The following is a 24300-nucleotide window of genomic DNA, read 5'->3' on the forward strand; positions in this document are numbered from 1 at the left end:
TGATCATAACAAGGATAACTGTAAAAGTATAGTTATCCTCTAAATTACGTGTAATATTAACCCCTTGTTTTTTGACTGAGCACATTAAAGCGGCGTTCTACCTGGAAAAAAATAAATAAATAAAAGTCATCAGCTACAAATACTGTAGCTGCTGACTTTTAAAATACAGCTACGTACCTGTCTTTGGTCCAGCGGTGTCCTCACCACCGCTGGTTTCACCAACCATCTTCTCCAACTGGTGCCGGCATATTCAGTGTGGGCACCCGGCTGTGACAACTTGCGGCTTCACAGCTGGGTTCCCACTGCACATGCGTGAGAAGCGCTGCTCTTTGTGAATGGCCCCGTAGTCTTCTGGAACCTATCACATGTCCCAGAAAACTATGGGGGGAGGATGACTTCCGTTTCCGATCATCTAGGCAATCGCAGTGGGAACGGGTACCTGTCAAATTCAGGTACCCCCCCCCCCCCCCACTCCCCAAAGGTGTCAATCCTTAATGGGGAGCGGGGGACAAAGGCTTAAAGCTGAACTTCCCCTTTTGGGTGGAGCTCCGCTTTAAGTACAACAAAATAAACATACCCTGGAAACCGTTTGTTAAAATTCTTACCCCAGCATTTGCAGTTTACAACTGTCAATTCTTTTGGCATCTGCTCTGTGTGCTGCTTCCCTGAACGTCTAGTCTTCACAGGAAAGAGTTAAAAGTGGACAGAGAAGTCTCCAACCTGTTCATTGGCTTATTGCAGATAATTCATGAAGGTAAAAAACCTTCTGCCTTTAGAACTACTTTAAATCATATATCCACTCAAAAGAGGAAGCTCCGCTTATTTACCTCCCCCCCCCCCCCCCCTCCACTGGCATATTTGGCACCTTTTGGGGGGATCGGATACCTGTTTTTGACAAGTACCCGCTCCGAATTCCGGCTCAGTTTGCTGCGGTGAAGCGAGCCAAAAGTTCAGCCCCCTCCTTCCTTCCACAGTCTCCAGGAAACTTTCACATGTCCCAGAAGACTGCCGGACCAATCAGGAGGCGCAGGATAACTCGCGCATGCACAGTGGACACCAGGCTGTGAAGCTGCAAGCTGTCACAGCCTGGTGCCCACAGTTGAGATGTCGGCGCTGTGGGGAGGAGAAGGGACGATGCAGGTGAGAACATTGTTGGACTCTGGAACAGGTAATTGTGTGTTTATTAAAAGTCAGCAGATACAGGTTTTGTGGCTGCTGACTTTTAATAAACACATAAATGGCTGGAACTCCGTTGTAATATCACTGGAAATAAAGCTTTTTATCTTGGTCACGTGGGCAAAGCACAGGATGACTTTTTAATAATAGAAATAGGTTTTGAAGACTTAGTTCTTGTCAGAGTTTGGATGATTCTCTTGATAAATTGCAATCACTTTGTGGGCCATAAAATATTCACGGGAATGGAGAGTAACACCTAGAGCAGCAATTTACAGAAATCTGATGACCTCATGTATGAGGCTTTCTTCGGTTTGGTAATGTTGGCGATATTTCTAGTGACTTTTGAACGCTGAGTTACTTTTCTTTTCTAAATCCTTTTTCTGGTGAAGCCATTGTTAGCGTTTATCCTCACACAGAGGCCTCTTCCTGCCCCCATCTCTGGACTCCATTTACTGTATGGCTCATTATTATCATGACGATTCTGGAGGCTCCATGTGAATTTTCCATGGGAGTGTCAACTGATTATTTACAGTCAGTTTTTCTGCCTGTTACCAGAAAGACTTGTCTGTTAATATGCCAGCATCTGGCTGTGTGCTGGAAAAAGACCCCACAGAAAACAGTTGGACAAAGATAAACGTCACCAGTGGTGCGAGCCATATTTCACATATTATAGCACGTCCTAAGCTTGAGTCAGCAAGTATAAAGGTTTTGGAAAATGGCTGCCAGGTAAATGTCAAGCTTCACAGGTCAGAAAATCTTGTGAATGTTACATAGTAACAAACTTTTTTTTTTTTTAAATTAAAGTAACAAACCTGTTATACTTACCTGCTCTTGTGCAGTGGTTTTGCAAAGAGTGTTCTCGATCCTCCACTTCTGGGGTCCCCTATCGGTGCTCCAGGCTCCTCCTCTTTCGTGAGTTCCCCCATGGAAATCACTTTCCATGAGGGCACTTATATGGGCTCGCACCAGAGCTACCCTGTCTGCATCTATTGACACTGAACGGGCGACTCAACCCTGCCCCGCACTTGGTTGACAGAAGTGGGAGGCAATGGCTCCCACTGCTATCAATCTGCCCAGTTAGGAGGGAGACACACCCTCGGCAGACACAGACATGCAAAACGATTGATCGGACTTGGGTGGGAATGAGGGGGGGGGGTAGACTAGGGGTTTAGGGTGGATCCCGCAGCACAGGTTTTTTTACCTTTACTTTTTTACAATGTGCAGAAACGCACCTGTATTTGGCCACACCCATAAATGTGATCCACACTCTCCTGCATATGTGCTCTGATATTTGTGCAGTTGGTGAGCTGAGTGGACATTCGGCTATGAGTGTATGTATTGGCTAGTTTTTTAAATTTCATTTTTTTATTTGCTAATCATTTATGTACCAGAACTGTGATCTGTGGACAGTGTGGATCAGGCTGGAATAGATAGAACCGCACTTTAGCTAAGAGGGGTACTTACCATCAGGCCCCACCCACTGGTTCGCTGGATGGGAGGAGGGCTGCCTTTGATCCGTGACAATTTAAATGGTGACATGGTACCTGGTGGGTTCAGTTCTGAATAAGGGCGCTCCATTGACGAGGGTACACTGGCCATGGTTGAAGTATCCATATTTTATGTCTGATGTGTTTTTATACATGTGTGAGTATCCATTGGTCTTTGGGGATCCACTAAATAGTTTGGTGATAATGCACACAGAGTTTGCACCACCTTGTGTGTTTTTTGCACATGTAAGTGTGAACCAAACCTTGGCCAGGTTGAAAAAAGGCACAAGTCCATCTAGTTCAGGACTACTGTAAAGGCAAAAAGGTGCCTATTGGTGTAGCACTAAAGGCACAAGTTTTTTTTTTTTTTTTTTCGGACAGAGTAAGGGAGGGTTATATTTTCGGCACTTGTCTTATTGGGGAGATTTCCCTTCATTTCCTGTCCTATACCCAAAAACAGGAAATTCCTCCAAAGTGAGGGAATCTCTGGTTGATTGTCACCAGAACAAGTGTCCCCAATGGAAGATTTTCCTTTTATTCCTGTTCACATGACAACTCAAAATGTGATTTTTTTTTTTTTCACTCACGGTGATGGCGGTAAACAGGACAAATAGAGAGGATGAATCTCTATAACGGGGGCACAGACGGCAATAAAAATCTCACAGGTGTTCTAATCCATCTCCACTCCATCCAAAACTTTAAAAAAAAAAGAACTTTAGCCTTTAATATTCTTTAACCTGAATGGATAGCTTGGTGTAGGCTACCTACAAAGTGGCTACTTTTATAGTGCCTTAGTGACAGGTACACTTTAGCAGAAGTCAATGTATCTCAGGAGCAACAAAAGCTGATTATATGTGTATTGGGGCTCATGTCTATGCAAAGGTGGTTTTTCTTCGTTTGATGTTCGCTTTTACCGCTCGTCAAACACAGGTCAGCAAAATCCTGTTGACTTTAATTGATCAGGGTATGCAACATTAGATTACAACAAGCGCCGCTTCTATCTCAGATTGTTCTTCTCCTTTGATCCACTGAATCCGGGTGCCAGAGTCTGTAGTGCTCATCCAAGCCCACTGTGTAGTAATAGATGCAAAGATGCTGCGCTTCTGAATCCAGCTCTTGCTCCACAATCCCACCTCTACAACCAAGCCCCATTGGCAGGGCGAGAAGTATCAGTGACCATGGCCCGTGCTGAGGTCGCTTTCCATCCTCATTTAGTACATGGGCTGTCAGGAATGCATCATCTTTTCAGCTTACGCTCCATGCACACTAGCATTTTGTAAGCTAAAAAAACCCTGGAAAAACCTCTGGAAATAGAATTTATTAGTAGCATTATTGGTTTTTATGTAATAGATTAACATATTACATTTTCTATGCAAGCTTTAGTGTGATGTTCAAGTAAGATGGGATTATTCTTGTTTAATTTTAGCTTGCCAGCAGTTTCTGGAAGATGGACTGGATACAGAACATTCAGAACCTCAAACCATGAAAAGGGAATCCAAGAGTGACACCGATCTGTGTTATATGGCCCCGGAAGTGTTAGATGAAATGGTGTTTGCAAAGGTGAGTTGATATATACTGACATTACTGATGTTCTTACTATATCCTGACATTACTGATGTTCTTACTATATCCTGACATTACTGATGTTCTTACTATATACTGACATTACTGATGTTCTTACTATATACTGACATTACTGATGTTCTTACTATATCCTGACATTACTGATGTTCTTACTATATACTGACATTACTGATGTTCTTACTATATACTGACATTACTGATGTTCTTACTATATACTGACATTACTGATGTTCTTACTATATACTGACATTACTGATGTTCTTACTATATACTGATATTACTGATGTTCTTACTATATACTGACATTACTGATCTTACTAAATACTGACATTACTGATGTTCTTACTAAGTGGGAAACAATTGTGTTTATTTCTGTATCTTTGTGCTGAATCCTTTACTCCAGGGGTCTCCAACCTTTCTAAATCAAGGACCAGTTTTTTTCACATACATATAGCTTTCTTTTGGTGGTAATCACCACTAGGTTTTTTCATTTTTGCTATATAAACAAAAAAATGCTGAAAATAAACTTTGCAAACAAATCTTTCTTCATATATTTAGGCCAGCATGTATTCCACTTCTTTTCTTTGGTAAAAACATGGTGGCTAAAATTTTTTTTAAAAAAAGTAAAAAAAAAATCGGATTTTTTAATTTTTTTTTATTTAAATCTGATTTGTTTTTTATTTTTATCAAATTTACAGAGATGACAGTTGCTCTTTAAAAATTATGATTTAAATTGAGCCTTTTCACTAATGATTTAAATCAAATCCATCCTGGGTAAAAATAATCAAAATCAGTGTTTATTATTTAGTCTGTGTAAAGTTATAGAGTCTACAAACTATGAGGTATATACACTATATTGCCAAAAGTATTGGGACGCCTGCCTTTACACGCACATGAACTTTAATGACATCCCAGTCTTAGTCCGTACGGTTCAATATTGAGCTGGCCCGCCCTTTGCAGCTATAACAGCTTCAATTCTTCTGGGAAGGCTGCCCACAAGGTTTAGGAGGGTGTCTATGGGAAGGTTGGACCATTCTTCCAGAAGCGCATTTGTGAGGTCAGGGACTGATGTCGGATGAGAAGGCCTAGCTCGCAGTCTCCGCCCTAATTCATCCCAAAGGTGTTTTATGGGGCTGAGGTCAGGACTCTGTGCAGGCCAGTCAAGTCTCCACCCCAAACTCGCTCACCCATGTCTTTATGGACCTTGCTTTGTGCACTGGTGCGCAGTCATGTTGGAACAGGAAGGGGCCATCTCCAAACTGTTCCCACAAAGTTGGAAGCATGATATTGTTCAACATGTCATGATATGCTGACGCCTTAAGAGTTTCCTTCACTGGAACTAAGGGGCCAAGGCCAGCTCCTGAAAAACAACCCCACACCATAATTCCCCCTCCAGCAAACTTTACACTTGGCACAATGTAGTCAGGCAAGTACCATTCTCCTAGCAATTGCCAAACCCAGACATGTCCATCGGATTGCCAGACAAAGAAGCATGATTGGTCACTCCAGAGAACACGTCTCCACTGCTCTAGAGTCCAGTGGTGGCGTGCTTTACACCACAGCATCCAGCGCTTTGCATTGCACTTGGTGATGTAAGGCTTGGATGCAGCCTCTCGGCAATGGAAACCCATTCCATGAAGGTCTCTATGCACTGTTGTTGTGCTAATCTGAAGGCCACACCAAGTTTGGAGGTCTTTAGCTATTGCCTCTGCAGACAGTTGTTGACTTCTGCACACTGTGCACTTCAGCATGCGCTGACCCTTCTCTGTCATTTTACATGGACTACCACTTCGTGGCTGAGTTGCTGTTGTTCCCAGTTGCTTCCACTTTGTTATACCACTAACAGTTGACCGTGGAATATTTAGTAGTCAGGAAAATTTCATGGATGGACTTAACGAACAGGTGGCAACCTATCACATTACTACACTTGAATTCACTGAGCTCCTGAGAGCGACCCATTCTTTCACAAATGTTTGTAGAAGCGGTCTGCTTGCCTAGGTGCTTGATTTTATACACCTGTGGCCATGGAGGTGATTGGAACACCTGAATCCAATGATTTGGCAGTATAGTGTATTTGAGAATAGATCAATCTTGATGTGCTGATGGCCTATCTCATTTCTTACGACCGTAAAATTCCAGGTCACTACAAATATCCCACAAATGATCCCTTTTTGGATAGCAGACAGTCCCAAGGTATTTAGTAAGAGGCATGGCGAGTTTTTGAAGTTGTAATTTTTTTGTCACAATTTTTTGGAAAATGACAGATAAAATTAGTATGGTTTTTGTTTTTCACATTTTTTTTCATGCTATCACCAGTGCAGTACTAGAGTCATCATGTGACTGATGTGGCAGTGATCAGGGATGCTGACTGGTGACAGTATGTGAAAAGAAAACAAAAATTATTTTTTTAAACATTTGGTTCTTTTTTTTTTTTACCTTTTTTTTCTTTTTATTTTGTAACATAATTTCATCAGAATAATTAGTCACAATAGAATATAATACTACTTTGGGGGGGGTTGATCAGGGATTTTTTTTGTACTCTGTTATTGCTTAAAGTTTGCTATTAGTGATGATTACTGCTATATGCAATAGTTTTTGCTGTCATGAATGGCTTTCCATTCAGGTTCCATAGCCAGGTACCATGTGATAGCTGTGGGCCAATCAGAGCATGTCAACAACAAGCAAGCTGTCCTGAATGGCAATCCATTCATGATAGTTTATATAAAATCATGTGATCATTATGATTAGTCATAGTAATCCCATGATATCCCGGCTGCTGTGATGGGTTGTGCTCACAGGATCGCACTGCTGTCCGCCTGCAGTAAAACTACTGTGAGTGGGCGGCAAGTGGTTGAAAATAAACATGCACAGCTACCTATCCTTACCATTCCATGAAGCTCTCTACGCACTGTTGTGCTAATCTGAAGGTCACACTAAGTTTAGAGGTCTCTAGCTATTGACTCTGCAGACAGTTGTTGACTTCTGCGCACTGTGCGCTTCAGCATGCGCTGACCCTGCTCTGTCATGTTACGTGGCCTACCACTTTGTGGCTGAGTTGCTGTGCTAATGATGATAAAATCCAATGTTACTAGGCTATTTTCTCTGCAGGTTAGATACATTTCATTTATAAGTGTACCATGAATCAGGTGGTGATCATAGGAAACCAATACTTATTTATTATCGTCAGTAGCTTAATCTAGTAGTGCAGTATTTTGCGGATTAATAATACCCTTTTGAAGGAAGAACATCTGACCTGGAGAGAAAATCACCTACCAATATTTTATTTTACCAGCATTCGCACAGACCGAATTCATACACATTTTCACAGGACGAACAGCTCTGCAAATTTTTCTTAGAAGTGCACCCCCATAGCGAAGTAATTTTTTATGTGCATTGGTGCTTTTTAACAGTAATATGAAACAAAATATCACTAAATGCAGAGTACTTTTTTAGTAATCATGGCTAGATGTAAATGAACATTTTCCATGGACTTGCATTTATCAAACTATGTAGGCGATATGACGTTAACATTAATGGCCGGACATCCTTGACCTTCCCCACTTAATGATTTGGAGATTCTGTCACCTCATGGTCTGAATGATCTCAGTCTTCCCCTCGCTGAGATCTGACATCACTACCCAGCTAAATGGGTTGTATTTGTCTTGGCAGACTGCACTGCCTTGATTGTATTTGCATTTGCTCAGCTGCTGAAGAGCATACACCTTATTTTAACAGGAAATAACTTGCAGTAACCAAAATGTTTACATCAGCAGTAATTGTCTACATATTTCTTACTGTACATGCTTGCTTACATGAACTGAAAGATGTGTTTGTAGAGATTTTCCCAGATTTGTTTCTGTAAAGCTGAATTCCAGGAATTAAGCAGCTTTGCAAAAAGTTCAGGCACACTATAAATTAAGTCCAGTTAAGTGCATGTCACCTTGGGGACTTATCTCTATCACTTATTTGTGACAAGTTTATTGCACTCTCAGGGGATACACAGGACATGCAAAGGTGTGAGAGAGAAGAGACGCACACAGAGCAGCTATAACCGCTCCTCCACTCTGCTGCCCATTCACAGAAGCCTTTGGATTTTGTGAATGAGCTCATATAACACAAAGGCTTCCATGAATGGGCAGAAGGAGGGGAGGAGCAGTCATATTTGTCCAGTAGCTTTGCTCTTGGGACCCACAGTGAGCAGTTCATGGAGCACAATAAACCTGTCAGATGTGAATAACAGAGATAAGTCTAGGAGGCAGCAGGCAAATCATTAGACTTAAAGGAGAAGTTTGGCCCTACTTCAGTTTGTTCTGCATTCCTGGGACCCGTTTGCAGCTGACAGTGAGCTAAAGCCCTTTGTCATCTGACTTCTCTCAGCCAGTCCAGGTGCTGGATCGTTCCTGACTTTATAGTCAGCATCCACCCAGAAGCCTTAACAGGCACCTGGCTCAGCCCCCCAGCAAGGCCCTGAGAGATTGAGCCAGCCCCTCCCACTCCTTCACAGTTCAGTGCTCCAGGAAGTGTTGAAGGGGCAGAGAGCCGGTGACTGACAGTCATGGTCTACAGATATAGTACTTGGGTTATTCAATATATCCTAATCATGCAATACTGAACACAGGCTTGATACTGTTAGGCTTGTAGTTTTGAAGGACATGCCCTCTTGGTGTCCCCCCTATAACCCCACCCCACTATTTGATTTCCCCTTTGGGGGTCTCCACCTGGAAGACCAAAAGACACAACTTTGAACAGCAGCTTTGTCCACCTAGGGATAGGGTAGTGTTAGGTGCATTAGCAGGTTTAGATGGACTTGACTAACGATTTAAAGTGTTACTAAACCCAGGAGCCCGCATTCACTATGTCCAGTCTCCCATAGTATAAACAACATGGAATTGCAATTTACAAAATAGTAAATATAAACTGGTAAATACCTTTTCTCATCAGCAGTATATAGCAGTCTTGTGACTTCTATCAGTGTCTGGCTGAGCACTGGTTAAAGCTTGTAGGAGGAGTTCTCATTCTCCTCTGGTTGTCCTATGAGGCTTCATGACACCTGACCCTCTGTCTGGACGCTGCTAATTGGCCCTGTGCCGATTACATACACCCTCCAAAAAAAAAAAAAAAAAACTCTCTAGCAATATGCACCAGACTGAGCATGTGCAGAGTGCCTTCTAGGGATCTACTATCAGCGGATGGATTGGAGACTGTAGAAGAAGGGGAGGATCAGAGAAGATAGGATCAAACAGCCTTTTTACACAATGTGGAGAATTAACCCCTTAAGTTCCAAAGTGTGTATGACAAGCATGCTTTACTGCATATACAGACTGATTTTACTGTTGTGGGTTTAGTAACACTGTAAAGCTGAACTCCAACCAACACTTTACAGCAGTGACAGCAAACAGTGTTTTTTTTTTTTCCTTTTGGAATAAAGGATTTAGATAAATGAATAAAAGCTGATCATTTTAAAGCAAAGTGGAGTTCCACCTGAAAAGAAAAAATAAAAGTCAGCAGCTACAAAAACTGTAGCTGCTGACTTTTAAAATACAGACACTTTCCTGTCCCTCGGTCCAGCGGTGTCCTCACCACAGCTGGTTTCACCAGCCGTCTTCTCTCCCTGGCGCCGGAATCTTCAGTGTGGGTACACAGCTGTGACAGCTTGCGGCTCCACAGCCGGGTGCCCACTGCACATGCGCGTGAAGAGCTACGCTTTGTGAATGGCCCCATAGTGTTCTGGGACCTGTCAGGTAGGGGTGAGGACAACTTCCACTTCTGATCGCCTTGGTGATCGCAGCGGAAGTGGGAGCACGTACCTGTCAAATTCAGGTACCCGCTTCCCAAAGGTGCCAATCCTTTATAGGGCGCGGGGGACAAAGGCTTAAAGTGGAACTTCCCCTTTTGGGTGGAGCTCCGCTTTAAGCACCCCTGTCAGTTGGTAAATGATTTGTCTCACATCTCTAACTGCCGCTTTTGCTGGACAGCTTGGTCTGAAAAATAACACTGGATCACCAGGTGAAAAAAGCCTAAATCTAATAATGCAGCCTCCATTTCTAAGAATTGGTAAGCAATATAATACATTTTCTTGTTTTGGGTTTGACACCACTTAACTTCTGAAGACAAACCGGTTACCAGGGATCAGGTATGCAAAGAAAGCCGCTTATGTTTTCTTGTTCAATAAACACAAACTAGACTAGCTAAAGCCTTTGACCCGATCAGAAAATCTGATGAAAAATACCACTTTTGGAAGCGACTCTACGACAATCTGATCGTTGGTACACAGCTTTTGTCCTAAACTATTAGACGGGATAAACACACATTTTTTTCAGATGATACTAGATCGTACAATTTTCATTTAATCAGTCCAGTATTCGTCCGGAAAAAAAAAATCGCTAGAGCAAGACTACGCAGGTTCAGAAACGAAAGAATACTTACAGTACAATACAACATGTCCGAAATTGTGTTCTGTAGTGTGAGAATTTTCGAAACGTTCGTAACCTCTTCATTTTTGAAATGAGACTAGCATGCGAAAAAATATTCTCATCGCTTTGTTCATTGTTGTGTATTTCGGGACCAACCATTGCAGGTGTTTGTGTGGACAACTTTCACATTTGTGCAGCTCCCATCCAATCACAGATGGAGTCATGGATTGTCGGCCACACTGCTTTCTTGTTCTCTATGCTGAGTGTAGCCTCTGTTATATTTTAATAAAGACCTTCATATAATATGTTTATTTATAAAACGGTAGTGCTGCTACTACAGCGCATAACTGATTTCCTCCAGAGGAGTCTGTCCATTGTATCAGGGATTGCAACAGTGTTTCACAGGAGGATGAGTGCATGGTGAGATCATTTCCTTGTCTGCTCCCTTCAGTCCTCCTCATTTCATTAGCAGTGTGAAGACTTTTTTCCTTTGTTTCCCTTCTTCCACAAAGACAGCTCTGTGGCTGACAAGTACACATTAGTTAGTGTACAGTTACAGTCTATAACGGCAAACATCTACTGAGTGGCACGCTAGAAAACACTATTCAACTTTGTCATAGATTTGCACAACATTTTGGTACAGTATGTGACATTCATGTGATCTGTTTAATTGCTGAATTTCCATTGCACACAGTATGGAGATTGTCTAGAAATTGTTGACTCTTCTCGGCCAAGGTGTATAAATGTTCTGTGCAGCCCCATAAAGGTGTCAGTTAAAGCTCAACTCCAGCCAAAAGTCTATTTTTTTTAGTTTTTAAAAGATAAGTTCACCTTTTAAAATAAATAAATAAATGCACGTTTTTTTTTACTTGCAAAAAGATGTGCATTTATTAACCTGTAAAGCATTGCACATGCAATCAGCAGACCAGGGGTGCACTGCAGGTTCCTGCAGACTGTCAGTGTAAGCTGTGTGCTCATACCTTGTACAGACAGGCAGTTACACAATGACTACCTAGAGCGCTCAACAGCACCCTGACAGTGTATTGGGAACTGCAAGCCAACAGCCACAAAGGCTGTCAATACTTGTTGTTCATCCATTCACAGAACTCTGTGAATGAATGACATGGCCATGTGGGCGGAGCCCCGCATGGCTGCGCTCATTTCAAATAGTGACAGTGGGTACAGGGAGAAGATTCCTAGCCAGCTGTCACAGGGCGTGCTGGGAGCGGCTGCAGGAGTGGGAACATATTACATGTTCCATCCTAAAAGGGTGAACGTATCCTTAAAATATGGTGGGAAAGGGGCAGAAAGTCTGTTAGGCTTTTAAAGGGTAGCTCCACTTTACAAAAAATGTTTTTTTAATTCTAGCTTATACAATAATGCACAAGCCATGTTGTAATTTAATGTTATTAAAAGTTACCTAGCGGTGTTCTGTATGTTGTTGGTATACTGAACACCCCCAGAAATGTCATTTCCGGCTTGTGTCATTGACTCACTGATTTTCCCAGAGGTTGTCTGCGCTAAGACCTCCCTCACATTTGCTTTGGTCTCCTAAGGGAGGTGGGGGGGCATTGTATCACCTCCTTACTGCCTGCTTTAACCCCCTTGGACCCAGCACTATCACTCCAAAACATAGATAGCGGTTGTGGGGTGCATGCAGAACAGCCTAATTCACTTGAATGGGTCATGATTCCTGCCACATCACGGCCGTGGCATATGTATTCTCCTGGCTGCTGCTTCTGTAGCTAAAGAGGGAGCTGTTGGTTGGGGGGGGGTAGTAAAGCTCCTGTTCACCTTCAAGGTTTTACTGCCCCCCCCCCCCAACCTCACATGTGAACGAATCCTCAGATAGTCAAATTTTATTCACCCACTGCATTAGAAATTTTATTTTTAGCGAAGCATTCTTTAAAGGTTAAATACTTCTAAAGGGGTGCAGACCCTACAGTTCTCATCAGAACACACAAAGTGCTCCAGGTCATTATAATGAACTAGTCCTTCCAATTCAGAATCAGTCTACAAGGACATGGAGAAACAAACAGCAGAAAAAGATATGAATCTGCAACAAAGTTTGTTAAAAATCATGAAATGTACATTGATCACCCAGAGGGGATTGCTTTTTGTTTTCTCAATAAAATTGGAGTCACTCTTTCAGGTATCATGCACACAGGGCAAATATAACCTATGATAGCATGACTTGAGATTTCATCGTGCCAACATCCCTCATGCACCCAGGGACATTAGGGATGGCTTTTTTCCATGCTTGGAAAGCCCTGGTGTTAAGTACAGCTCCCCTTAGGCATAATTGGCTGTACACGGGAGAAATCCCTGCTCTTCTCCCTCTGCTTTCTGCAGCACTTTCAGGGCAGATCAGAGCGATTCTCATTGGTCATTGCTGGCACCTCAATTTGTATCATCCCTGAAGCGCTGCAGAGATCTGAGATTTCAAATCTTTGAACTGCTGCATCAGTTTCATGGGCACTGACAGCTCATCACCCACAGAGGGTAGGTACCGTGTGGACTGGGGGCTGGGTAGAGTGTTGGTTCACTTTTTTTTTTTTAATATTGTAAGTAATATGTTTCATTTGACTGTACCATATTGCATATGAGAATGTCATCTTGTGATCTGCAAGAACTTATACTAAGAAGTTCATTGACAAACTTCTGTTTATGCTTTTATTTCAGCTTGAAGAAGAACAGTCTTTGTGTGATGTCTCCAGTTTGGGCTCAGATGATACTTCTTTAGAAAGGAACTCCTCCCATGGCAGTGACATTTCTATTCCCCGCACATTAAGCATGAAGAAGCCCAGCGATCGGCACAGTATGGACAGCAGCTGTAGCAGCACAGTGACTGCATTTGTAGAGGAGAGGGAGTGTGAGAACACGGGAGCGTCAGAGATGGAAGGGGAGGAGATGGACAACATCACCGAAGTGTCACCTCACATCACCCGCTCTAAGAGCACCATTCGCTCTGCTTCTCCACCCAGGAGGCACAGCTGGGAGCCGTGGAAACACCCCCCCAGTGACAGTGAAATTAGTCGCAGGAGGTGAGGGCATCATATCTGCATGAAACTTCTTTTAAATGCCTATGCAAATTTTGGTGCAATTTTTTTTATATTTTAATAGATTCTTGCTTTCCTATGAAAGGGTAACAATTATTACCATTTAGCTTTCATAAAACTTCTGTGAAAAGGACTCTAAAAATGTATATGATGAATTACACGGGGGAAACTTCTGTACCTCCCAACAAGACCCCCCTCCATAAGAGAACACTTGTTTTCTCATTGAACTCTTACCGAAAGTCTGTTATCAGGTGATTTAAAGGAGAATGGCGCCATTTACAAAAAAATATATCTTATCTATCTATCTATCTATCTACAGTTGTGTCCAAAATTATTCAACCCCCAATGCTGTAAAGGGGTTTAGGGACTATAGTGTACATTTGGAATTGTATTCAGAATCAAATCCTACAAGGACGTTGTAACTACCCAAATGCAACTAAAATGACATCAATTGTTTATGTAATACAGTAGTAAATGGTTCTTATGTGGTTTCTTCATTGCCACAATTATTCAACCCCTTAAAGACTACCACTCTGAAGAACAGAGGTTCATACAGGTGCTTTCCATCAGGTATTGAAAACACCTGTGGATGTCACCGAGCAGCAATCAAGCATAATAAGCACCAATTAGGCAGCTTTAAAATGACTGTGATACTCAGCTCCTTCTAGACATTTACTGGTGTGGTTACAAACATGGTGAAGGCAAGAGAATGGTCCAGGAAGACAAGAGAAGAGGTGATTTCTCTTCACAGGAAGGGCAATGGCTATAAGAAGATTGCAAAGATGTTAAACATACCAAGAGACACCTTAGGAAGCATCATTCGCAAATTCAAGGCAAAGGGCACTGTTGAAACGCTACCTGGTCGTGGCAGAAAGAAGATGCTGACTTCGACTGCTGTGCGCTACCTGAAGCGTAGAGTGGAGAGAAGTCCCCGTGTGACTGCTGAGGAACTGAGAAAAGATTTGTCAGATGTGGGTACAGAAGTTTCAGCCCAGACAATAAGACGCACACTGCGTAATGAAGGCCTCCGTGCCAGAACTCCCAGGCGTACCCCCTTGCTGTCTCCAAAGAATAAGAAGAGTCGACTGCAGTATGCCAAAAGCCATGTGGACAAACCACAAAAGTTGTGGGATAGTGTTCTGTGGACTGATGAAACAAAATTAGAACTGTTTGGGCCCATGGATCAACGCTATGTTTGGAGGAGGAAGAACAAGGCCTATGATGAAAAGAACACCTTGCCTACTGTGAAGCATGGTGGAGGGTCAATCATGCTTTGGGGCTGTTTTGCTTCTGCAGGTACAGGGAAGCTTCAGCGTGTGCAAGGTACCATGAATTCTCTTCAGTACCAGGAGATATTGGATGGAAACGTGATGCAGTCCGTCACACACCTGAGGCTTGGGAGACGTTGGACCTTTCAACAGGACAATGATCCCAAGCATACCTCCAAGTCCACTAGAGCATGGTTGCAGAGGAAAGGCTGGAACATTTTGGAGTGGCCATCGCAGTCACCAGACTTAAATCCGATTGAGAACCTCTGGTGGGACTTAAAGAAAGCAGTTGCAGTGCGCAAGCCTAAGAATGTGACTGAACTGGAGGCCTTTGCCCATGAAGAATGGGCGAAGATACCCGTAGATCGCTGCAAGACACTTGTGTCAAGCTATGCTTCACGTTTAAAAGCTGTTATAACTGTAAAAGGATGCTGTACTAAGTACTAAGATTGAATGTCACTTGGGGGTTGAATAAAACTGATAATGCTGTGAGCACAGAAAAGACATTTGTGGTTATTTCATTATAACTGTTATGTTATATTTGTCTGACCTACAAGTGCCTCTTTAATGTAAATGTAAGCAAGATGACTGAATGATCAAAAGCAATGTCAAACTGGCCAAAACACTCAATTTCAGTGGGGGTTGAATAATTTTGGACACAACTGTATCTATCTATATCTATCTATATATCTATCTATATATCTATCTCTATCTATATATCTATATCTATCTATATATATATATCCATTCAGTCGTATCCTACCCTTGGCGATTGCATGTACCGTCACTCGTAAGCAACTTTTTCCATGAATTTTCAATTATTTTACAGGGTAGGTTGCCAGGTCTTTCCCCAACCCCCCTACCATGCAGGAAATCCCGCGTGGCCAGGGATGAAACTAGGACAATTTAGACAGGAGCCAATTAACCTTCCAGCATGTCTTTGGAGTGTGGGGGGAAACCGGAGTACCCGGAGGAAGCCCGCGCGAACACAGGGACAACATGCAAACTCCATGCAGGAGGCGCCATGGTTGGGAATCAAACCCATGACCCAATTCCTGCAAGGCAGAAGTGCTAACCACTAAGCCACTGTGCCGCTATACACACACACATGCACGCACGAACACATACACGTACACACACGTACCTCAGTTTATGAATTTAATTTGTTCTGTGGGACTTTTCGTATTGCAAAAAAGTTGTAAATCGAAACGCGGTTTCCCATAGGAATGCATTGAAAACCAATTAATCCGTTCCTTCGGTCATAAAAAAGTTTAAAAAAAAGTCTTATCTGTTCAAAACTCTTTATAAAGTGCACTTTAAAGGCATAAATACTGTACAGGGACATGATTAAAAATAAATTTGTAAATGCATTGAAAACCAATTAATCCGTTTGTATTGCGAAAAAAAATTTGTAGACTGAGCCATTATTTTCAATGAATTTTCATTCGTAAACCGAAAATTATGTTAACCGAGGTGTTCGTAAACCGAGGTACACCTGTGTGTGTATGTATGTAAATATATATAATTTTTTATTTATTTATTTTTTTTAGCATAGCATTGCACCTTTGATCATTGGATCTTGGGTGCGTTGTTCCGTTTCCTACAAACTCTTCCTCCAGCCCCTGGACCTTTAGCTATGGAGCTGGAGGAAGTATCTGTGGACTACAAGTGTACAATTTTGGGCTTAATGGAGAAATACTAGTCCCTCTGCTTCGGTGCAAGTAGTTTTTTAATTCACGCATCCTGAAAATGAATTATGTGGCTTTGCAGGCAAAGCCCTATGATTCCAATGGGTGAGCAGTTTGGGGATGAGGTGCTGTTTGTTACGCCCTAAATATGGGTGAAATATGGTCAGAAAAAGTGGTGTTATATTTTAAATCAAAAATCTAGAGGAGAGTGAAGAGTGAATTGTTGTATATCCTATGAAGAGGTTCATGTGGAAGGCCGGAATCTATATGATGGGTAAAAGAATGCAACAGCAATCAAATTTCAGCTGATGACCTCTAGCTAACAAAACAGGGCTTGCAGTGCAGATGGATGTGGATGCTTCACTTTGCATAGTGATTAAGCACAAAAATGTTATATCGTGCAGGATAATGAGTTAGATATATGGGGGCTCATGTACTGCGCCACCGTTTCCTAGAGTGAGGTAGGTTTTAGGTCATTCACAGGGAAATTTGACAAGGAGTCTAACAGGTCTGGTTTCCTTTTCTCCATTTTTAAATAGGGCCCAATATTTTATAGAAAAAACATTTGTCAAAAATGTTAAAGCTGAACTCCAGGGAAAGGAAAACTCCTCCCTTGCAATGGGGCTGAGCCCACACTGAAAGGGTTAAATGCTCATTTAGGTCTAGGGGGTGTGAAAAAGCAGTTATATGTATAGGATCCCCGCTCCCACCAGGCTGTAAGACCAGTCTCCGCATTCTCTTCTCCCCTATGCCCCGGTGGTCGCAGGTCCTCTGACATCATCAAGTCAAATGCAGAGCCCATAGCTCTGCCTTAGAAATGATAACCCAGAGGGAGAGTCCACTGCCGGACGACAGGGGAGTAAAAGAGAGTGCTCGCTGCTGAAGGATCGGGTAGGTCAAATTGATTTGTGCAGCCCCCTAGACTTCACAAGCATTTAACCTTTTTAGTGTGAGGCAGCCCCACAGTAAGGGAGCATTTTTTCTTTCTCCGGAGATGTGCTTTTATATCGTGCTGCTAAGCAGCTAAAGGGAAACTATATCGTTTATTTTCAGTGTGTTCATCTGTATGTATTTTCAGTGCAAACTGCATGCTTAAAATGTTTGATGGCGGTATTTTGTGAATAGAGCTGTTGCTACTTCCTCTACTGGTTATCTGTATGTCAGACTCTGCAATCTGCGCCTTTGCTGAGTGACTGTTAAAATAACATTCATTAGTCAAATTATTTTCCATTAGTTTCAGCCGACTCTTAAACATGCACTGAAAGAAAACACTAAAGCACAATCATGGTACAACGGTACAGGAAGCTCAACATGCAAGTGTAATCAGTAAATAAAAAAAAATGGCTGATCCCATGTGCTATATAATGGAAACTATTAATAGAAAGATTTGTCTAAAATAGTAGTGCTACATTATAGAATTACTTAAATTAAATGGATGATTGCCATTACTTACATGCTTAATAAAGAGACTATAGAATTTTCTTTAAAAGAGACCTTTTTAATGTAAAAAAAAAAAGTGAAGCTGCTCCCATCATCGGTGTAACCATTGTTCAAGAAGGGAGCCCATCAAAGCTATAGCTATTTTTTCTTTTGGTAATGGCGTAGTATTCGTATTGTTTTAAAAGTGGTAATAAAATGTTAACACCAAAAATGCTGCCAATAACCAGCAAATTATTAATAGTGCACAATCAGGGGGGGGTTATTTAATAAAACTGGTACACACAGAATCTGGTGCAGCTGTGCATGGTAGCCAATCCGCTTCTAACCTCAGCTTGTTCAGTTAAGCTTTGACAATAAAACCTGGAAGCTGATTGGTTACTATGCACAGCTGCACCAGATTCAGTATGCCCCAGTTTTAGTAAATCCCTCCCATTGTCCATTTTCTGTAGTAAAGTTAACACAGATGCTCAAAGAAGGTTTTTCTTGGAGCTGCGGATGTCCAGAATAGAAATGGTGCCCTGTGCTTCCTAACAAATGTATAGACCAAGCAGGAGATGCATAGAAGAATGCAGGTTGTTCATGAAGAATCTTCTACAAACCTCTTTATAATTAAAGAGCATGGGAAGAGAGGATTGTTGGTGTTACTGGTCAGCCAAATCAACCTTGACCATCTTCCTTCTGGAGAAGGACAAGTGACCACAATCCCTTTCCTGCTTCCATAGTTTAGTAATTATGCCACCCATCCATTATGACCGAAAACCACCTACAATGTTAGAAATTTGTACATTTGAGAAAAAATTTCCATCCTGCTCCTTTGAATTTTCTTGTCACTGCAGTCGAAAACGGAGATTGCTTTGACCCCACTAATGATTAGAAAACTGAATGAACGCTCTTACAACAAATATTGAACAAAATCCTACTAGTGTGTAGCCAATCCTGCTAGTGTGTAGCCAATCCTGCTAGTGTGTAGCCAATCCTGCTAGTGTGTAGCCAATCCTGCTAGTGTGTAGCCAATCCTGCTAATGTGTACCCAATCCTGCTAGTGTGTACCCAATACTACTAGTGTGTAGCCAATCCTGCTAGTGTGTAGCCAATCCTGCTAGTGTGTACCCAATACTACTAGTGTGTACCCAATACTACTAGTGTGTAGCCAATCCTGCTAGTGTGTAGCCAATCCTGCTAGTGTGTAGCCAATCCTGCTAGTGTGTACCCAATACTACTAGTGTGTACCCAATACTGCTAGTGTGTAGCCAATTCTACCAGTGTGTACCCAATACTGCTAGTGTGTACCCAATACTGCTAGTGTGTACCCAATACTGCTAGTGTGTACCCAATACTGCTAGTGTGTACCCAATACTGCTAGTGTGTACCCAATACTGCTAGCGTGTACCCAATACTGCTAGCGTGTACCCAATACTGCTAGCGTGTACCCAATACTGCTAGCGTGTACCCAATACTGCTAGCGTGTAGCCAATACTGCTAGCGTGTAGCCAATACTGCTAGCGTGTACCCAATACTGCTAGCGTGTACCCAATACTGCTAGCGTGTAGCCAATACTGCTAGCGTGTACCCAATACTACTAGCGTGTAGCCAATCCTGCTAGCGTGTACCCAATACTACTAGCGTGTACCCAATACTGCTAGCGTGTACCCAATACTGCTAGCGTGTACCCAATACTGCTAGCGTGTACCCAATACTGCTAGCGTGTAGCCAATCCTGCTAGTGTGTACCCAATACTACTAGTGTGTAGCCAATCCTGCTAGTGTGTACCCAATACTGCTAGTGTGTAGCCAATCCTGCTAGTGTGTAGCCAATCCTGCTAGTGTGTAGCCAATCCTGCTAGTGTGTAGCCAATCCTGCTAGTGTGTAGCCAATCCTGCTAGTGTGTAGCCAATCCTGCTAGTGTGTAGCCAATCCTGCTAGTGTGTAGCCAATCCTGCTAGTGTGTAGCCAATCCTGCCAGTGTGTAGCCAATCCTGCCAGTGTGTAGCCAATCCTGCCAGTGTGTAGCCAATCCTGCTAGCGTGTACCCAATCCTGCTAGCGTGTACCCAATCCTGCTAGCGTGTACCCAATACTGCTAGCGTGTACCCAATCCTGCTAGCGTGTACCCAATACTGCTAGCGTGTACCCAATACTGCTAGCGTGTAGCCAATCCTGCTAGTGTGTACCCAATACTACTAGTGTGTACCCAATACTGCTAGTGTGTAGCCAATACTGCTAGTGTGTAGCCAATCCTACCAGTGTGTAGCCAATCCTGCCAGTGTGTAGCCAATCCTGCCAGTGTGTAGCCAATCCTGCCAGTGTGTAGCCAATCCTGCCAGTGTGTAGCCAATCCTACTAGTGTGTAGCCAATTCTACCAGTGTGTAGCCAGTCCTACCAGTGTGTAGCCAGTCCTACCAGTGTGTAGCCAATCCTACTAGTGTATAGCCAGCTTTAGCAGTAAGTCAGCAGTAGGGAGCACACCATGCTGTGCTGCAGGTTTCAGCATTATAATTCATGTAGTGTGCTACTCATCTACAGTGATCAGTCTTCACAGGAAAGTATTGTATTACAAATCAGCCAGTCATCTGGCTCCTGTTTTGGTATTTGTTATGACATTGCTGTGATTAGTTATTTTGGAATAAATGTATGCAATGTCTTCTGTAAGAGGTTCCCTTGTAGCTGGGTCATTCTGATGAGCGGTTCTCGGTGAGATGGCCCCATGTAAACGTACAAGTGCGTGTATAGACGGCTCAGGATACACCGAGGGGCGCTGTTAGTCCTAGATACTAATGAGGTCTGTGGATGCAGCAATTACCACTAATGCAGAACAGATGGGGCCAGATGACTTCTGCATCAATTGATTTAAACAGTTTTGAGCGTTGCTTTTATGTACTTGGAAGTAGTCCAAAGAGTGAGAACAATTGTCTTGTATTGTTGTATCCTATGATGTTTGCTTGATGGAAAGTACAGTGTTGGGCTGTGCTATTGAGTGTTTTCTATGGTCCTTAGCTGTGTATTCTGGACGATGCAAACATAACCTCCCTTGTATTCGTTGCTTTGTTTGGTGCCCACAGCCCAGCTTTCAGCCTCTGAGCCCTTTTTCTACCCTTGCTTGCTCCCATTATTTCAGACTTTTCTGAACAATGCTGATCCATCTCAATGATTCATTTTCAGTTCATTTCGAATGCTGGGGGATGTTGTAAGGAAGCCAACTGCTCACAAAAGAAGGTATCAAAATAACAATCCGTCTCTATATGTATGTACTAACACTTTCTAAAGATCCATTGTGCCCTGTTACACAAGGAAGATATGAGGATAATATCTTTCCACAGCTCCACTTGACATAGGCTTTGATTATATAAAGAGCCTGTATATTCTTAGGACCCTTCTCACCATTTGTTTAGAAAGCTTTTGAAGGACCAAAGTATCTCTCATTGTTAAATTATATACAGCATAACATTCCCAGTAATTACTGGCTTGGCAATGGCAGTATGCTACTTCTATACGGTTGGGCTGACTTTGTCTATATTCATAATATGTGACAAGGAGACAAGTACTTGGTGGGTCTAGATGTTTTTAATGACTGTAGAAAGGAGAAGTGGCAGATCAAAAGTCAATAATTGGCTTTGCATCTGCACTTTAAATCATGTCTTTAGTGCAGTAGTCGAGGCACCAATGCAAAGCTTTACTTCAATAGAAAACCCCTTGTACATGCATTTTAAAACCTTCACTTCCAAAAATAAACCTGGGACGCAACTCACTACTGTAGGTTGCAGCGCACTGCAGCATGGGGATGTTGCCTTAGCGTGTTGGGATGTTCAAAACAGATGGCACCTCACAGAACTGCTGCATGTAGCATGAATTACTGTGGTGCAATAGTGTGAAATGTCCCTAAAAGGGAAGGCTCGCCAAGTAGGGGTAACGATTGCTACAAATGAAAAAAAAGCTACTTAGTCTTTAATTTTAAAATGTCCACATCAGGGGTGGACTGACAACTCATGGGGCCCCTGGGCAATAGGGGATCATGGGGCCCCTGTGTCCTTGCCCAAACTCAAAAAAGCCTATGAAAGAGGTACCAGGGGCATCTCATGGGGCCCTCTACTGACCCCTGGCCCTTGGGCAGTGCCCGAGTTTCCAAATGGTCAGTCTGCCCCTGGTCCACACACAGTCTGGCTTTAGAATGAATGTACTGAGAATCACTGACACACACACACACACATAGAAATTCTACTGAATGTGTTCTATATTTAAGTGATACGGGGATTGCATATAGTTTCACTCTAAGGCCTTGTTCATGCATCCCTGTGCAAGCAGTCCTATTCATTTCAATTGGGAAGCAGTGGCTGCACAGACATAGCTGCTGCTCTCAATTTTATAGCCATGCGAGTGAGTGCATGGCCCTGAATGCAAACTGTCTGCATCCGGGGCCATGTGAATGAGGCCTAAACAGATACTAAATATGGGGTCCCATCAGGGGCGGACTTACAACTCATGGGGCCCCCTGGCAATAGGGGATCATGGGGCCCCTGTATCCTCACCCACACTCAAACAACACTCAAAAAAGCCTATGAAAGGTACCAGGGGCATCTCATGGGGCCCCTTTCTGACCCAGGGCCTTCAGGCAGTGCCCGAGTTTCCAAATGATCAGTCCGCCCTGGGCCCCCTTCACATCTGGTGTTTTGTGATCTTGGGCAGAATTGCAGTGATCCAAAAACTGATAAAACACACCATGTGTTCAGGTGCCAATAATTTTAAATGGCACCTAAACACAGTGCGAAAACACACACACATGAAGAGACCTGAGAATGTCAATCTGCTGGAGGTCCCTCCCCGTCACCATTTTTCTCATGGTGTCACACAGATACACACACACGCACACACACACGAATGTCAATCTGCTGGAGGCCCCTCCCCTGTCACCATTTTTCTCATGGTGTCACACACACAGGAAGAGACCTGAGAATGTCAATCTGCTGGAGGTCCCTCCCGTCACCATTTTTCTCATGGTGACGCGCACACTATAATGATGCCTACAGCTGGTCAGTTATTGCTTGAATACTAAACCACTGTTGGTTGTTGAAGTCACACAATCAGGCTCCATTCACACTTGTGAAACTTGTTATGCAACTTTGCATACGGAGTCGCATCCCATTATTTTCATTACGTTCAGATCTATGTGACTTAAAATTGAAGCGATTTTGAAAAGATTTCTGCAACACTTTGATGCGACTTGAGTGGCAGAATGTGTAAAGTCGATTCAAAGTTGCACGATTTCCAGTGTGAATGTAGCCTGATTCATTTTATTGTCTGCTACACAAATTGTGCCAGTCTGTCATCAAGGCCTTTTTTCAGTACATGGTCATCAGTTCTCTTCACAGACTCATAGCTGCAATATTGGTCGTCTTGTTAGGTTTTACCCCTAACTTGTAGTGGGGTAAACATGATGATACTGTCCAGAGGACATAAATGGAACTCCCTCATGACCAATCTGGAAAGATGGCTTATCTATCTAACATTTGAGTGTTTCTGAGTTGGCCATACACCTGCATGATTATAGAGCTGATCATAGATCTGGCTTCTGAGTACCCAGAACCAGGTTAAGCCTAGGTTCACATTTATGCGTTCAAGCCAGGCACAGAAGTCCGTTCAATTGAAATGCAAGGAAAAGGTCCCTGCCCTATTTTTGGAATTTCAGCCTGCATGGGAACTGCAAGTACAGTGTGGTTCACAGTGCAGGTACAATTTCCAGTCTGGGCCGTGTGCCATTAGGATGAATTGCACCCACCCACAGCTCCTGCGTTTCACTGTGCTGGAAGAGGTGCAGTTCCTGCAGCAGCAACCACCCGCAAGGTGTGAACCTAGCCTTAGCCTTGGTTCACACTAGAATATGGTGTAGCAAACCCACGATCTGTGTGCGTTTCCCGCACTGCATTCAAATTGCACTTCCCTTGTGATCTGCAACAGGTGTCAGTGCATTCTTAACGATACCCAAAATGCAGTTTGCTATTGCAGTGCGTTTGCCTGCATCAGATGGCATGGTACAAAATGACTATGCGATCCGGTCGCGGTGCGTTCCTAAGATTGCTGTTTGCAGGACTATGGTGCGGATGTGGTGACTTTCATGTGAATTGTACAGAAATGCAGTGCGATCCCTGTGCTATTCATAAGCGATTCATAATGTGAACCTAGGCTTAGTCATA

The 24300-nt window shown here is 42.9% G+C and overlaps 1 protein-coding gene across 2 annotated transcripts in view; it reads left to right on the forward strand.

The window, feature by feature from the left end:
• Positions 1-24300, forward strand: part of AKAP13 (A-kinase anchoring protein 13) — a 425147-nt gene that overhangs the window by 294258 nt on the left and 106589 nt on the right. Inside the window, exons 10-12 of one of the 2 annotated variants that reach the window (XM_089687654.1) lie at positions 4090-4223; positions 13343-13704; positions 21275-21328. In XM_089687654.1, the coding sequence (XP_089543780.1) occupies positions 4090-4223; positions 13343-13704; positions 21275-21328 (550 nt within the window). The remainder of the gene's footprint in view (positions 1-4089; positions 4224-13342; positions 13705-21274; positions 21329-24300) is intronic. The other variant, XM_089687655.1, reaches the window with a different exon arrangement.

The sequence above is a fragment of the Staurois parvus genome, unplaced genomic scaffold (assembly GCF_062004578.1).
Source record: "Staurois parvus isolate SC_StPar_1 unplaced genomic scaffold, SC_StPar_1.0 ptg000432l, whole genome shotgun sequence".
Classification (NCBI taxonomy): Eukaryota; Metazoa; Chordata; class Amphibia; order Anura; family Ranidae; genus Staurois; species Staurois parvus.